At 41.3% G+C, this 17110-nt stretch overlaps 1 protein-coding gene and 1 pseudogene across 1 annotated transcript in view; one reads left to right on the forward strand and one right to left on the reverse strand.

Annotated features, from left to right (window-relative positions):
* Positions 1–17110, forward strand: part of tfpia (tissue factor pathway inhibitor a) — a 28948-nt gene that overhangs the window by 10874 nt on the left and 964 nt on the right. Inside the window, exons 2-5 of the mRNA XM_088352851.1 lie at positions 6058–6261; positions 7976–8152; positions 9580–9651; positions 13560–13748. Of these exons, the coding sequence (XP_088208977.1) occupies positions 6058–6261; positions 7976–8152; positions 9580–9651; positions 13560–13748 (642 nt within the window). The remainder of the gene's footprint in view (positions 1–6057; positions 6262–7975; positions 8153–9579; positions 9652–13559; positions 13749–17110) is intronic.
* LOC148352928 (U2 spliceosomal RNA) lies at positions 5249–5368 on the reverse strand (annotated as a pseudogene).

Here is a 17110-nt window from a genome sequence, read left to right on the forward strand (position 1 = left end):
CCGGTCTTGCCAGTTTTATTCGGATTACTTCTTTTTACTTCTACTCGAGTAATATTATTCTGAAGTAACTGCACTTTTACTTGAGTAATATTATTCTGAAGTAACTGTACTTTTACTTGAGTATAAACTTTGTCCATGCCCTGTGGGAACTCGCGAACTTCGGCGCCAAAGTTCACACTGGATTTGAGGGACCGAGCCGAAGTAAACCCGAAGCTCCACCTCGGAGCTGCGTTTTGGCGCCATGCTTACTTCAGCCAACGAAGGCACTTGGGTGCCAAAGCGCATACTTCGCATGCCGCCGAAATGCGTTTTTTTCCTCGGATTAGGAGAATCAGTCGGTTCGGGATGGATATTTTAGGACCGATCTTGCCCCTAATAACTAAATAAATGACCAATCACCATGTATGTAACCTACAACTATGCATACAAGTAATGAGGTTAGGATACCAATAATTAAAGCAGTAAATATTTTAAACAGAGGTAATTCAAGTCAAATTGCGTTTCTCTGAATAACCCTTAATCACAAAATGTCTCAAAGGACTGTACGGATTTCAATCACACCATCTCCTGATCTTAAACCAATATGCCGGCAAGGAAAAACTCAAAACCCCAGCAAGAGGCAAATAAGAAACAGTACACAAAACCAAGTGAACATCAATAAAAGAAAACAATAGGTATTATTTTGAAATTTGTCCAGAAAGTACATAACAGCAACGACGCCTCAAGCCTGAAATAAAGTCCAAAAACTACATGACAGTAAAGATGGAGCTTCTTATCTCTGCCGGCTGGTAGATGCAGTCGTTGACATGCTTCAGGGTCAGACGCTGGTCCGCTGATTCATCTCGAATCGTTCTACCTCATATCACCACCAGCCAGGCAGTCGGAAAAAGACAGGAAAAGAATAGTATGAGGTGGGCATCAATCATGAGCTATCAAAGAGAGGTGGGTCTTAAAGTCAAGGTTTATCGGTTATTGTAAGACGGGGGGCAGTTTTATTTATCGTAGTGTTGAGTAACTCGTTGCCCTTTGTTGACTCAAATGAAGTCATGATCACATCACACTGGTGAGCCTTACCCGCCCTACCTGACCGGAAAATGTGTTGTAAAGTAGCCCCGCCTTCTTCAAAATACCTCAAAAAACAAAAAACACGTTTATAACCTTCAGCCAGTGGAATTCAGCCTCAGCATGAGTACTCCACCCCTGCAATTATTGAATTAATCTGCACAAGAGTGAACGGATCCCATGTTCATGTTCTTGGCTCTGCACTCAGATTATTATCTCGCTTTTGTGTATTGTGTGTCCCTGAAGGAGATTGTCACGGAGATGCCCTGGAAAATAATGCGGGTAGAAATTTGTCTTCCCTTGAATTTTTCATCCGGTTTTACTGTGCCTTGCAAAGTATTGCCCCGTCGCCCCCGATCATTTTTGACATATACCCATAAAGAAGGTTTCAAACTTATAAATAAAAAACTCAAAATATGTTCGAATAATCCACAATGTGTGAGACACAATCGTGAAAAGAAACAATATTTATTCAACATTTTATTTTGTTCCCTCAAAAAGTTGAAAAGTAGATGTTGCAAAAATATTGGCCCCTTTTAGGTTAATACTTTGTGCAACCTCTTGTCATGATTACTAACTCAGATCACCTGGAGCAATCATGTGGCTCCTGGGTGGGCGCCTTCTGATTGGCTGGCACTCCTCTCTTAAGCGCCCTGAGAGGAGTGTCAGAGCGTACATTCTCGTAACTCTGTGTGTTTCTCCCGATATCCCGTTCGTTTAGAACTCTGCTTACCTGATTTTTGCCTGCCTCTGATCCGACCTGTTTCCGTCCCACGTTTTGATCTCTTCTCCAACCCCGGTAAACTTGACCTGCCTGATTTCCGCACTATGATTGACGACTCATTCCAAAGTTATCTCCCCGGCGCCGCTGCTGACGTCTGACGGTCATCACGTCTCCAGCAAGCCCTGAACGCTTCCTTATTAAAAGACTGAAACGAATGCTCTGGGGTCCACTGGTCTGTCCTGCTTTTCTGATATTACTGTGATCACAGCCGCGATTCCTTTTTGCGTATGTCACTTTAAGAAGTAGAAATATTCGCACATTATTCCTTACAAAAAAAGCTCAATCTTCATAAGGTTTGATGGTGATCGTTTGTGCGCAGCATTCTTCAGATCTTTCCACAATGCACTATAAGATTGGGGTCTGACTTGGCTTGGCCATTTTAACACTTTATGTTTTATGTTTAGGGTCGTTGTCCTGTTGGAAGATGAACATGCGCCATATTCTCAGGTCTCTTGCAGACTCAAACACATTTTCTGCCAGAATTACCTGTATTTGGCTCCATCTATCTTCCTGTAACGATCTTATCTTTCCAGTTTCTGCTGAAGAAAAATAACCCCAGAGCATGATGCTGCCACCACACTGTTTGACAGTAGGGATGGTGTTTTCAGGGTGATGTGCAGCGTTACTCTTACACCGAATGTAACACTTTGCATTCAGCCCAAAGAGTTAAATTTTAGTCTCATCTGACCAGAGCACCTTGTTCCACATATTATTTGTTTCTCCCCTACGGCTTCTTGCAAACGCCAAATATGCCTTTAAATGGTATAATTTCAGATAGGGCTTTCTTCTCACCACTCCTTTATAAAAGATAGTTTTATACAGAGCATGACTAATAGTAACATTATAACTATATTTTGTAATAGTTCAGACGGATGTACTTATTGGCACGTGGTCTCAATTCATTGTAATGTACTTTTGCAGTTTTCAACATCCAGAGAAGGGAATTAAAGCTTCAACAACACGCCACCCATGTTCACCGTCCTTATTAGGTGATTTGGCCTGGTGTCATATCGACGAATCTACAACCGTTAACTGTCAATACATCAGATTAAATTTCTGTTCTAAAAACGTACTCTGCAATGTATTTGATTTATTTTTTCCGATATTTGGTACGCTAGAAAATTGTTTTGAGAGGGGCAAGCAGAAGTCCAGCCCTGTGCTAGCCTGAGTCCGATCGTGCCATTTATCAGCTCTAGTCTTCCGGTCAATACCGATTCCACAGGGCAGCGAAGGAGGATTTTACGAGTAACCGATAAGGCCCCCGCACTCAACGGGGTCGTAAATCGTGGTCTGACAGGGTACACTAATTCTAACCTGGTTCCCTCGGCGACGGAGCGAAATTTCCTCTTCTCTTTGTCAGCTGCATAGCTAGCCGGAAGGTGAAATTCATTCCTAATTTTTTTTTTTTTTTTTAAGGCCGGGTGACAAAAAGCTACATGTCAGCAAAAAAGCTCCCGGAGGAAGAGAGGGAAATACAAGAGGCGACGAGGGGTCCGTGCTAACGGCAACAGCCTATATAATTAAATGCAGGGTGGGCAGATTCAAAGTATCATATCGTATAAAGTATTCATATCGTAGGAAAAATGTATAAACTTTTTTTATGCTCTGTATATATGTAGTTATGGGCTATATACATAGTTATTGGTTGTATACACACAGTAGTTATAGGTTATACACATAGTGTTATATATTAAGAGTTATATACATCGATGTGGGTTATATATATAGGTGTATCCTTGAAGGGTTTTTAATTTAGTCGTAGATTATAGAAGTAATTGTTTATTAAGTCAGTAAAGCTGCGCCGCCATCGAGCGGCTGCCTTTCCAGCAGCTCTCCTGTTATCTCTCACTTTTTGTGATTCTTTGTTTTATTGTCTGCTTCTATCTTCGGTGTTTTTCTTCCCGTCTTGACAACTACCTGTACACTATGGATTACTTCTATCCTATGGACATGGGTTTTAGCGCAAAAAATGCGTTTATTCAAGGAATCAACTCCTTGCCCTGAAGAATTCTCATGCCGGCGTGATGAAGGGGCCTATCGTGGAAGAAGAGCCAGAGGTAGCGAAGCGGCTAGCGGCGTTATAAGTCTTCGGTACCATCCGTAATCATGGTAAATGCGAACTCACTACCAAATAAGACCAACGAGTGCTGGTAGAGCGCAGTTGCTGTGTTTTGCGTAAACGTGGCTCACGTTTAGCATTCCGGACGCTAACATGTAGCCACCCGGAGCTACCCGGAGCAATCCGGCTTCAGCGCCGCTATACAGAGACACGAAAGCCTGGGGGAATCGGAGAGGAGGCGGACTTGCTAACACGAGGTGGTGTATCCCTGGACACAAAGAAAAGATTTCCATCAGCCGCAGGGACGTCGAACTTTTGGACTAGCGTGTGACGTCATCCGCTCCGCTACAAGCACCACTAGGGCATCATGTTAATCTGTTAATAAACAACGGGGTAGACTGCTGGAAGTGTTAATTTCCCTACGGGGATGAATAAAGTATCTATCTATCTATCTAGTAGTTAAGGGTTTATATGTAGTTATAGCTTGTATATGTAGTTATAGGTTTCTTTCATGGTTGTTTACATAGTTATGGGCAGGGTTATATATATTTAGTTTCTTTTGTCTTTTGTTAGCATATTTGGTATTGGAGTAATCCAAAAGTAATTGAAAGTAATCCAGTTAAAGTAACCCTACCCAACCCTGGTTATGGGTTATATACATAGTTACGGGTGTACAGTAGTCATAAATTATATATGTAGAGTTGTATACATAGGTAAGGGTTGTATACATAGTTATAGATTGAAAAAATAGTGTCATATATTTATTTCTGGGTAATACATGGAGTTTAGGATGATATAAAAACCTATGGGTTGTCTATGTTGTTATGGATTATATATGTAGTGTTTTATGTAGTTGTGGGTTCTAAGTTACATACGTAGTGTTATATATTTATGGGCTATATACAAAGTTATAGGTTACATATATGGTTATGGGTTATGTACGTAATAGATTTATACATCTTTATATATTATTGATGTAGTTTTATATCTCTAGTTATGGGTTATACGTGTAGTTAAAGGTTATATATTTAGTTATGGATTGTCTACGTAGTTTTTGATTATGTAAGTATCCATCCATTTTCTGTGCCGCTTATCCTCGTGATATTAGTAGTTTTTGGGGTATAAATTATATATGTAATGTTATATGTTTAATTATGGGTTGTTTCAATATATACGTGGGGGTTTTGGGGTTTTTAAGGGTTATTGTTCTATCTTCGTTATTCATTATCCATTATCCGTTATCGGTCAGTTCATAATACGCTACAAAGCCTAGGAGCCGGGACACTTACTCTCAGCCAAAAGGCCAAGCTAAGGTCCTTGCCCTAAAGCCTTGCTGCGATCATTGCGAATGCACCGTTCCCGGAGGTACTGCAATACCGGGCCGATGCGTGGAGTGGACATAGCAAGCTCTTATTCCATCTCCGGATTGCAAAAATCAAAGATCATGGCAAAGGCCAAGTTAAGGACTGACATAGCATCAAAGCCACAGTCCAAAAACAACAAGGCCAAGCTAAGGACCTAGCATCATTACCAATGGACACTTCACAGAGCACATTGGCCAAGTTAAGGACCTAGCGTAGTGTTACATATGTAGTTATGTGTTGAATTTGTGACTAAGGGTTATTTACATATTTATGGGTTTAAGATTTTCTGTCCTGTTACATACGCATGTGTCACAAGGGTGGACCGGCCCAGAACGGAGGCAGGAGGCAGGAAGGGAGAACTCAATTGTGTTGACAATCATAACTTTTATTTAACAAAATAAAATTCGTCCAAAACTCCGGGACAAAACAGAACAAAAACATTCTTACACTCAGAATGGGCAAGTACAGGTTTCCTCCGACTCAAACTAAACAGGACAGGGCATAACAGAACGGAAAATGTGTAATGAGCCAGCACCCGCAAAACCCACAACCCAGCCTTAAGTAGCACACACGCAATTGGCTGATCTGCTTCAGCTGGTGCCCAGGGGGCGTGGCCAGCCGGTCACCACGGCAACCATGCTGGCCATGACAGCATGTTAAAGTCTTTCACAATAACGCAGCAGTTAAATAAACATTTTTGGTGCTAAAAAATGTGTAAATATACAAAACTACCAAACCATTTCTACCAATTCTAACTACTTGTTTTTTTCTGGATAATTTATTTTCAGAACCAGGGGCTCCAACGGAGCTTTTCATCTTCAATGAGCTCTGTGCCTTCAAGGAGGACCCGGGGCCCTGTCGGTTCTTGAGGGACCGCTTCTTCTTCGACGTGGACACAGGACGTTGCCGGCGCTTCCAATATGGTGGCTGCGGGGGCAACGCAAACAACTTCCAGACCTTGGACGAGTGCGAAGAAACTTGCGTAGTCTCAGGTCAGTGAAAACTGCTCACAAATCACAACTCCTAATCATCTTTTTTGCAATGGCTTTTACCTTGTTTGTGTCATATGTCAGACGTCAAAGATCGTGTCATCTAACACAGGCGAAGAGTCTGTGTCACCACCTGTTGGCGCTAGAATATATCAAACTGGTATTCATAGCGTTAAAGTCAATCTACAGACGGCAAAACCTGTGTCACGTGCCACAGGTGCAGATTCAGTGTTGCCACCTGGTGGTGCTACAGTACGTTACAACTAGTACATATTTAGTTTGTGCCGTTGGTCAGATGACAAAAAACAGTGCTATGTTCCCCAAGCAGAGAGTCTACGTCGCCACCTGGTGGCAAACAAGTACATCACAACCCTTATTTGGAGCGCTAGTGTAAATCATCAGACAACAAAAACCCGTGCAACCTGACCTAGATGCAGGGTTCATGTCGCTACCCGGTGGTGCTATAGTATGTCACGAGTTGTATTCATCCCGTTTATGTCATTGGTCGGACGACAAAGACCCGTGTCAACTGGCCTTAGTGGAGGGTCCGTGTTGCTACTTGGTGGCACTGGAGTACATCACAACCTGTATTCGTAGTGTTCATGCCTATTGCCAAACGGAAAAACCTGTGTCATATGACCCAGGTGCATAGTCTGTGTCGTCGCCTGGTGGAGCTACAGTACGTCACACCTAGTGCTTACGTCCTTGTGCCATCAGTCAGATAACAAAAACCGTGCCATCTTCCCCAGGGAGGGGGTCTGCATCACCACCCGGAGGCACTGGAGCAACTCTTAATCATAGCGTTCTTGTCAATCATTAGATGACAAAACCTGTGTCACCTGTCCCAGATGCAGTTTCTTTGTATCCCCCTGGTGGTGCAACAGTACATCATAACTTGTATGCATCTCGTTTGTGGTATTAGTCGAACAACCAGAATTTGTGCCACCTTCCTCAGGCAGAATGTCTGCGTTCCAACCTGGTGGAACAAGAGCACACCATAACTCGTATTCTGCCCTACGGAGATTGCATGCTGCCTCCTGGTGGGGCTACAGTACGTTATAACTCCTCTGTGTCGTTTTATTTTCTTTGACAAAAAAGACCTGAGCCACAACTCATACTCAAGTATTTTGCGTCCTATCTGTGTTTTTTCAGATGACAAGGGCCTGTGCCACCTTTTGCAGGTGAAGGTTCCATCTTGCTACCTGGTGGCACTTTAGTATGTCACAACTTTTGCAATTACTTACATCTCGTTTTGTCGTTTTTCAGACAGCAAAGACCGGGCCCTCTCTTCCCAGGTCAAGGGTCTGTGTCACCAACTGGTGGGGCTAGAGTACGCCACAACTCTAATTCATCTGTTTTGAGTCTCAATTGTGTCGTCATATGGTTTTTAGTTTCATCGATATGACAACAAAGACCTGTGTTACCTGCCTCAGGGTTTGTGGTGCACCCTGCTGATGCCAGAGTACGCATTCATCTATTTTGCATCTCTGTCTTCAGACTACTACGACCCGTGCCACATCCCCCAGGCGGGGGCTCTGTGTCGCCACCTGGTGACAAGTGGAGTACCTTACAACTCGTATTAATCTTATTTGCGTCCCGTTTTTCAGATCATAAAGACCCGTGCTGCCTGCCCCAGGGGCAGAGTCCATGACGCAAACTGTCGACTATGAGAGTGCATCACAACTCGTATTCATCAATTTTGCGTCTCGTTTTTCAGACGACAAAGACCCTTGCCACCTCCCCCAGGCGGAGGGTCCATGCCGGGGCCTGATAACGCGTTTTTTCTTCGATGACGTGGACGGGCACTGCAAGCGCTTCTTCTACGGCGGCTGCTTTGGCAACGCTAACAATTTTAGGAACGAAGCAGAGTGCCGGGCAAGATGTCTGAAGGGAGGTAGGTCCCCCCAACCTCCTCCCCTCCATATTGACTCTACCTGGTGTCAAATTACACTTTGACAGTTTTTGACATCATGTGTCACATGATAAAACGAATCCTAATACTTTGCTGTACATTGTGGCAAAGGTTTCCATATTGCAGTGGTTAGCACATTCATCTATAACGGGAAAGGTCCCGTTTCAAGACTGGGTGGAAACATATGTTACACAGGAGAAAGATGGGCCGCCAGGCTGGACTTGCCTAAGGCACACCATAGGAAATGCTCCTATGACCCTAGTGGTTAAGGACTGTGATAAATATATTTTTTTTTCAATAAAAATATAAAATAACCCATTATTTATATTCCCTGCGATTGGCTGGCAACCAGTTCAGGGTGTCCCCTGCCCACTGCCCGGAGATGGCTGGGATGGGCTCCAGCCCCCCCGCGACCCTGATGAGGATAAGCGGTACGGCTGATGAGATGAGATGAGATGAGATTATTTATATTGTTTTGTTTTTTTTTTTTTCAAAATAAAATGAATTAAATAACAGTTTGATTACACTTCAACAAATATGTTTCAAAATAAAGAAAACAAAAAACCCGCCTTATTTTTTTCAAAATAAAAAATTAAATGATTGTTGTACTAATTTAAATGATAATAATGATTTGATTATACAATGATAAATACATTTCAAAACCAAGAACATGATCATACGTGTTTATATTATAAATATTATTTCAAAATAAATACATAAACATAATACTTTGATTATATAATAAATAATAATAACGATAACATTTTCACATTTTCAATATACATTTCCTAATTGCTAAAAATAGTTAGATTATTTTATAATACATACACAATTTTAAAATAACACTCATTATATTAGTTAAAAAATTTGAAATATTTTAATTGTATTATAACATGATTAACCCCCCAAAATATACATGAAAATACAAGATGTTTTAAATTAAACAAAAATATAATGCCTTGCTTGTATTGAAATCAATATTTTAAAAACATTATATTTTTTGTAATTGTAGCACCAACAATAATACAAAAATAATAAGTAATTTGATATAAAAATAATAATACAATTATTTTATTATCAAAGTAAAACACTATATATTTATTATTTTCTTTGAAAGTTATGATGCTCAAATAATATTTAAATACTTTTGAAATGAAGTTTAAAAAAAAAAATTCAAATGAGGGACATTCATACATTCATAATTTAGCATTGGAATTATTTCCAATACATTTTCACCTCAAATAAGGAAAGGAGTAGCTTTTTGAAATGTGCTGAATTTTAACAGACATGCCCTAATTCATTTTTGTTTTCCCCTTGGCTAAAGTTTGTTTGTAGCAACGTTGCCAAAGCCACCTCCTTTTGTCCTGGCTCTTCTTGTCCCGACTTGTCTTTTGTCTGACTTTGTGCAGAAAGCCCACAAAGTCAGGAAAGTCGGACTGCCCCTGCGCAAAATGTGGAAGTTGAACCAACTGCCGCTCCAGGTGAGAAAAATCCCCAAATTCCCCAAATAAAGTAGCAAAAAAATTCATCTGAGTTTAACAATCCCCTTTAGTATGCTGGAAGCCTTTTTCCAACTGAGGTAAAACACTGACCTCTTGTGGCCTGAAAAAGACCCGCAACAACAGGACTGCAAATAATGCTATGACGTCACGAATTGACAAAGTGCGTTTAAACTCCGGTTGGCCAATTTGGGAAATATTTTTAGGAATTTATGAATGGATAAAAAGAGCTGTACAAACACATTTAAAATAATTAATTGGAATTATTTTCAAAACTATGAAAAGAAAAAAGTATTACATAACGGGTCGAAAAAGAAAAAAAAGGTAGTAGGAAGAAGTACCAAGCTTGTTTTAACCCCTTCCACCTTTAATTCCTGAATTACGATTTAAATATTTACTTCTTTATTAATACCTAATCATTAATTCTACATACTTTGCCTTTTTTCTTTTTCCGTGACAATACTTTTTAATTTTTACTTAATTACGGTAATCAAATACTAGTTAACTACTAAATAATTTTAGAATAGTGTTCATTTCAAGTCACATTAATTTCATAGCCCTTAAAATGTTCAAAGGACTGCACAGGATTACAATTACACCATCCCCTGATCTTAAACCAACATGCGGGCAAGGAAAAACTCAAAACCTCAGCACGAGGAAAGAAACCTTGAAGAGGTAATCCCCCTTTTCCAGGATGACCTCGGTGCAATAGATTTAGCATTTGGTAACAATACACAAAACATAGTGAACATCAATAAATTAAAAAGAATGAAAATAAAAAGAAATAAACATAGGTAATGTGTACAAAAATTGTCCAGAAAGTGCATGATAGCAACAAATGAAATAATTAATAAAACAATTGATTACTTCCTATTGATTCTAAATTTTGTGTTCTGTTTTCCTTTTATTCCTGAACTAATACATAATTATTCACAACTTAATTGATAACTAATAAATAAATCTACATCCTGTGTTTTTTGTGTGTTTTCATTCTTTTCCCATTTTTTAAATAATTTCCAACTTAACTGTTTCATTAATTAATCACTATGTACTAATTCTACATTATTCCCTTTTTCCCCCTTTTTAAGGTACTTCTTATAATATTAGTAGCTATTTAATAATCACCAAATAATTCTTTATTCTGTTTTTCCATTTCCTGCTTATTTTCTTCTTTCAAAGTTAACTTTTTAAATAATTATTTACGACTCAATAACAACTACTAAATAATTGTATACTGCTTCCACTTTTTTTACTTTTTCAATAATGACTAAATAATTATATATTCTGCTATTTTACATTTTTCTATTTTCCGAATGTATTAAATTACTAATTAATAGTTCCAAGTTATCATTTAATTGCTAGTTAATAACTTCTACATAATTCCATATTCTGTATTCGGGTTTTTTTTCCCCTTTTCCCGTTAAGTACTACTTAATTAATTACTTCTTGGTTCAAAATTTGAATTAATTCTAAATTTACCGTTATTGTTTGGTCAGTATCACTATTGGTTTAAAGATGGTGTGATATAACGTTCTTCCAAATTGTGACCAATTAGGACGACAGAATGGTGAGTGAGCGCCCCCGTGTGTTCTGTAGGTGAAATTACTCTAGTTCATCCATCCATTTTCCTCCCCTTATTATGATCCAGCCACCTCGGCACTCGGCCCCACTTTCCCATTCATTCTTAATGGGGAATAAGCCCCGCCCACTAGACGTCGGCACCACGATGACGTCACACACACAAAAAAAGAGACCACCAACTATCTGAAGGCCCATTCCCCCTTGGGGGGACTGAGTAGGGGCATAGAAGCAAGGGTGAGCCAAGATGGTTCCGAGGTGCTATAGTATTACTAGCTCGGTGGCCTTGGAGGTTGGGCGCCCGCCTCGAGACTGGGACGTTTCCGGTTCAAGCCTTGGCCCGGTTCATACTTAAGACTTACAACATTGGTACTCATTGACTCCCTGCTTGGTGCTCGGCATTAGGGGTTGGAATTGGGGGTTTTCACCTAAGGACTCCCAACACATCAGTTGGGTTGAGCGAAGGGGCTGGGAATCCCCTCCTCTGTATCAATCTCCCAGAAAGAGTCAGAAAAGACTAGCCACCTCCCACTAATAGTTTATTAATTTTATTAATTAATTCAGCCCTCCCACACAGCCTGGAGATGAAGTCTCTCTAGCATGTGCTGGATTGTCTCTGGCGCATCCTGCCAGTGGAACACACCCGGGACCACTTCAGAGGGAGGCGTAGCATCGAGTCCCTCCTGGATCACTGAGCCTATCTCTAAGGGAGATCCAAACCACCTGGTGAAGGAAACTCATTTCAGCCGCATGTATATTGTTCTTTCGATCATAACCCACAGTTTATGACTACAGGTGAGGGTAGGAACGTAGATCAACCCGTAAATCGAGAACCATGGTTACCGATACTCAGTACTTGGTGCCGATCTTCATCTCTGGCTCATCACATTAAGCTGCAAACCTCTCCAATAAGAGCTGAAGATCATGGCTTGAGAAACCAACAGCACAACATCTTCTGTAAAAAGCAGAGATGCAATGCCGAGGCCCTCAAACCCAACAACTTCAATGCCAAGGCTGTGCCTAGAGATATTGTTCATAAAAGTTATGAAGAGCATCTGTGACAAAGGGCAGGCTTGGCAGAGTCCAACTCACACTGAAAACAATTCAGACTTATGGTTGGAAATGCAGAGCAAACTCAGTATCAGTCCTACAGTGACTGTACAGCCCGTATCAGTCTGTCCAGTACCCCAAACTCCAAAAGTATTCTCCACAGGGCTCCCGGGGGAACACAGTTGAATGCCTTCCCCAAGTCCACAAAACACATGTAGACCAGATGGGCAAACTCCCATGAACCCTTGAGGACCCTGCAGAGTGTGTAGAGCTGGTCCACTGTTCCTCGGCTTGTTTTATTTATGTATTCATCCATCTAGTTGTGTTTTTATTTAAATATATAAATAATTTGAATTCAAATACAAATATGAAATACAAAATACAAAAATATACGAAATAAATAGACTTTGATATGTCACAAAAGCAAACAGACATAACGTCGTCGCCACAAAGTTTGTATTTCAACTAAATAATGAAAGACAAGAATGCAATACTTATTGTACTATGTGATACTCCAAATTTCGACACAAAATACTTTTCCCCAGTGATTTAGGATCTAGTAACACTATTGTCACACGCCCTGGTGTTTAAGGGATCCGTTACCCGTGAACAGTATGTGCAGTGTGTATAGCTGTAGTCTCAAATACAATATATATATTGTTTTAATCCACAGAGGGTTCACCCAAACAATCTGTCTACCCTGGTCATATCCCTCAAAAGGGGTGACGAGATAGGGAGGCCGGAGACCGGAAGGTCTTGCAAACCCTAGTTATAAGGTCACTAAATGTGAGAGGATGTGGAAGTAAAGCGACTGAGTGGAAGAAAGAGGAGATCGGAAGGATGATGACACCCAAACAAACTGTCGGAATACACAGACTGACAATCACACACACTTATAGTTTATAGTCTATTGGATGGACATTGAGGATTTCATGATCTGATGGAGTGGTTGTTTGAAACAAAACAATAAATAAGACGTTGCTAGAGCTACTCAGTACTTGAGTAGATGTTTTTAACCACATACTTTTTAACTTTTACTCAAGTAATTATTTAAATGACTAAATTGTATTTCTCGTCATATTACCTTGACGTAATGGCACTATTACTTGAGTAAAGGTTTTGGCTACTCTACTCACCTCTGCTCTCCAGTGCCCCCAAGTAGATCTTACCAGGGAGGCCGAGAAGTGTAACTCGGAAATTTTGCTAGTTTTAAAAAGGAAAAGAAAACTAAATGACTAGGTTTTTTCTTGTTGTTGTTTTAGAGCCGCAGGTGCCGGATCTGTGTTTGAGTCCGGCGGAACACGGCACGTGCGACGGGAACGTTCGGCGTTTTGCTTACGACGCCCGAAGCGGGAAGTGCCACGCCTTCCTCTACAGCGGATGCCAAGGAAATCAAAACAATTTCCGAAACCGACGACATTGCGTCAGGAAGTGCCTTCGCACCAATAAAGGTTTTTTCTTGTCCCATCCTTTTCCCCTTTTTAATGTTATTTTGTTGTGAACTCAGGCGGGTGAGTGGTTAGCGCGTCCGTGGCACAGTTCTGAGGTCATGGGTTCAAAATCTAGCGACCAGCCTTCCTGTGCGGAGTTTTCATGTTCTCCCTGTGGTTGCGTGGGTTTCCTCCACGCACTCAGGTTTCCTCCCACTTTCCAAAAACATGCATGTTGGGGCGATTGTCCGGTGTTTGCTGAAAATTGTCCCGCCGGCATGAAACGTCCCCCCTCGCACAAATTCTACTAAAACAACTTTGTATCTCATATTTTAGGGACTATAATAGAACAGTAAAGCACCTTGTATATAAATCCCTTCTGGGCTAGTTGAAAACATTGACTTTGGCGAAAGGACACCTTTTTCTTCCGTTTTCAACTTTGATAATTTGATAGTTGTATTAAAAGTACAAACGCTCCCCTAGTTACGAACGAAATAGGATCCTGACGATCATTCGTAAGTTGAATTTGTTCGTAAGTTGCTTCAGTGCTATATTTTGTATAATAAGGTTGATATAAGTAACCTGTATTGTTTTATACTTAAAATAATATGCTCCATAAAGATAAATGAAGTTGAGTTTAACTTACTTTTGGAAGATAGGGTTCAAGAGATAGGCGACGTTTTCTCAACCGCATCAAGCTTTCTTGTTCCGTTTTCGTATCAAAAGAAACGGCTCGCCTGTTCTTTACACTTTACACCAATCGTATTGAATGGAATCACAAAAATATTAAACAATAAAAATGTCAAAGTTCTTAGCGCGCTAGAGATAGTATAGACATGGTATATACAGTATAGAATGTTTACACACGACCTAGGAAGAGGTAGCCGGATTTCTTCTTCGGGGTGGATGCTGGGTGAGCTCTCACAGCGCCACACGCCGGTAGTGGCGGAAAGAAGTAATACAGTACTGTCCTCTCCTCGGAAAAATGTACACACAATACAAACTCTAACTTACAGCAATGACCGGATATTTTTCGACATCCCGAAAAAAATGTTCGTATCTACCGTTTTCTGTAAGTCGAATGGTCGTAAGTAGGGGAGCGTCTGTAATACGCTTTATGTTACAGGACATAACAGTTTTCCATAGATGCGAAATTCGGAAGATTATTATTTTGATTCATTAGTTAGTTGCAGTAAAATCAGCTCATTTACATGACAATCAATTGGTAAGTCAAGGTTTAGTCCTTTTAGTCCTTTCATGCAGGGCAATGTCATTTTGCCAAAGTCAAAATTTTCAACATGCTCAAAAATGATTTCTACAAGGTATACAAGCGACAAATGTTCCATGCTTTACTGTTCCATACCCCCAAAACTAGATTTGGAGTCGTTTTGCCTTCACATTTCATGCAGAGGGGGACAATTTTCTGCACAACGCCGGTCCACATTGTCCCTAAGTGTGAATGAGCGAGTGAGTTGTCTGTCTCTGTGTGCCCTGCGACTTGCTGGCAACCAGTTCAGGGTGTCCCCTGCCCACTGCCCGATGATTGCTGGGATGGGCTCCAGCACCCCCGCGACCCTACTGAGGATAAATGGTCCTGATAATGGATGGATGGATTGCTGTGTACTCATTTCACACTCGAAAAGAAATGATAAACAAAAGCACTGTTGATAGCATACCAGAATCAAACTCGCGCTCACAGTTCACATACCCCTGATCGCCATGTTCGTATGGGGTACCACTTCCTCTGGTGTGAATTGAGCGAGTACAGCCTGGCGGTAACTATTCCTCTCCAGACCGGTTGTTTGAGTAGGGGCTTGCTCCCTTTGCATGAAACAGGTTTCCATGGTTACCAGCAGTAAGAGAAGCCTTCTGATCTGACTTGGTCCACACTGCAGAGCTTAATGCTCAGTTCTGATTTTTGGGTGAAATCCGATGTTTTTGTCAAAGCGGTCTAATTTATGACTAAATGTGACTGGTATGCCACTTGTAAACGCCACAACTGTCACAGCAGGACAAAGACTAGGAACCTTCCCGTGGTGTCTTGCGAAGGGCTCTCTCCCGGGGGAGCCTTACGAATCCAACTCGATCCACTCTATCTTTCTTGGTCCTCTCTCCTTCTTTGTCTCTCCTTTTCTCTCTTCCCCCTTTACACTCTTGTCTCTCATTTTCTCTATCCCTCTCTTTCCTACTCTCTACCCACCACTCTCTTTTCCCCCTTTTTGCATTTTACCCTGTCTGTCTTTCTCTCTTTCTATCCGTCCCTCTCTTTCTCTCTTCTACTCTCCTCTCTCTGTTCTTCTTAGGGCGGGCGACTTCGAGAGCAACCCTGGCCCCCAGTCCAAATGCCAGTGGTGCTTTCGAACCATTCGCTGCGACCACACCCCAATCACCTGTACTGCCTGCCCACCGGGCTTCCATAAATCATGCACCGGCCTGACTGAACGTACTAAGGACTTCGGAGGCTTCGTATGCTTGGTTTGCTTGGGTCACACCCCGTCAGGCCTGGCGGCACAGGACAGTCGCAGCCCCCTCTCCTTCGGAGATCTATGGAGCCTCCCACGAGCGAGTCTAGCGCTACTAAGGATTACCTTAGGCGCCTTAAGTGACTCAACAACAACAACAACTGTCACACGTGCACAGGAGAGGACATGTTACGTCACACACAATGCGCTCATATTTGCAGAAGTACTCATGGATGTTTAACGTCGGAGCGTTGCACCCCCAAAAATGTCATAAATCCAAAACCTGGCTTTCCACAATTGAACGCTGTCTTTTGGGTGTGATTTGAATGTAAATATTGTTAACCACCACTAGAGGACAGGTGTCAGGCCAGCGGACCGCAGGCTGGATCAGGCCCGCCAAGGATTTCAATCCGGCACACAAGACGACACAGAGAAAAATTATGTGCAATTTTCAAATACTGTCGGTCACCCAAGCCAGGCACCACTCACAAACCAACTGGAGTCAAGTTTTTTTCTCTTTTTCATTTACTCTCCCTTTCTCTCTATTTTATCTCTCTTTCTCTTCATCTCTTTTTTTCTTTCTTGCTCCCTTTCTTTTTCTCTATTTTTCTATCTCTAACTCCCTCTTTCTTTCTTTCTCTATTCCCCACTCCCTTTCTTTCTCTTTATCTCTGTCTCTCTTTCTGATTCTTACTTTTTTCTTTCTCTGATATTTCTTTATCCCTTATTTTGTCGTCTTTCTTTTTCTATATGTTTCTTTCTCCTTTTTTCCTTCACTTTCTCTCTCTTTTGTTCTCCCTCTCTCTTGCTCTCTTTCTCTCTCTTTTATTCTCTCTCTCTCCCTCGCTATTTCTTTCACTCTTTGTCCATGTTTCTGTCTCTCTCTCGCTCTCTTCACCATTCTTACTCGGGCTCCCTTGT

Source organism: Urocampus carinirostris, chromosome 14, assembly GCF_059441175.1.
Source record: "Urocampus carinirostris isolate Australia breed hairy pipefish chromosome 14, RoL_Ucar_1.0, whole genome shotgun sequence".
NCBI lineage: Eukaryota > Metazoa > Chordata > Actinopteri > Syngnathiformes > Syngnathidae > Urocampus > Urocampus carinirostris.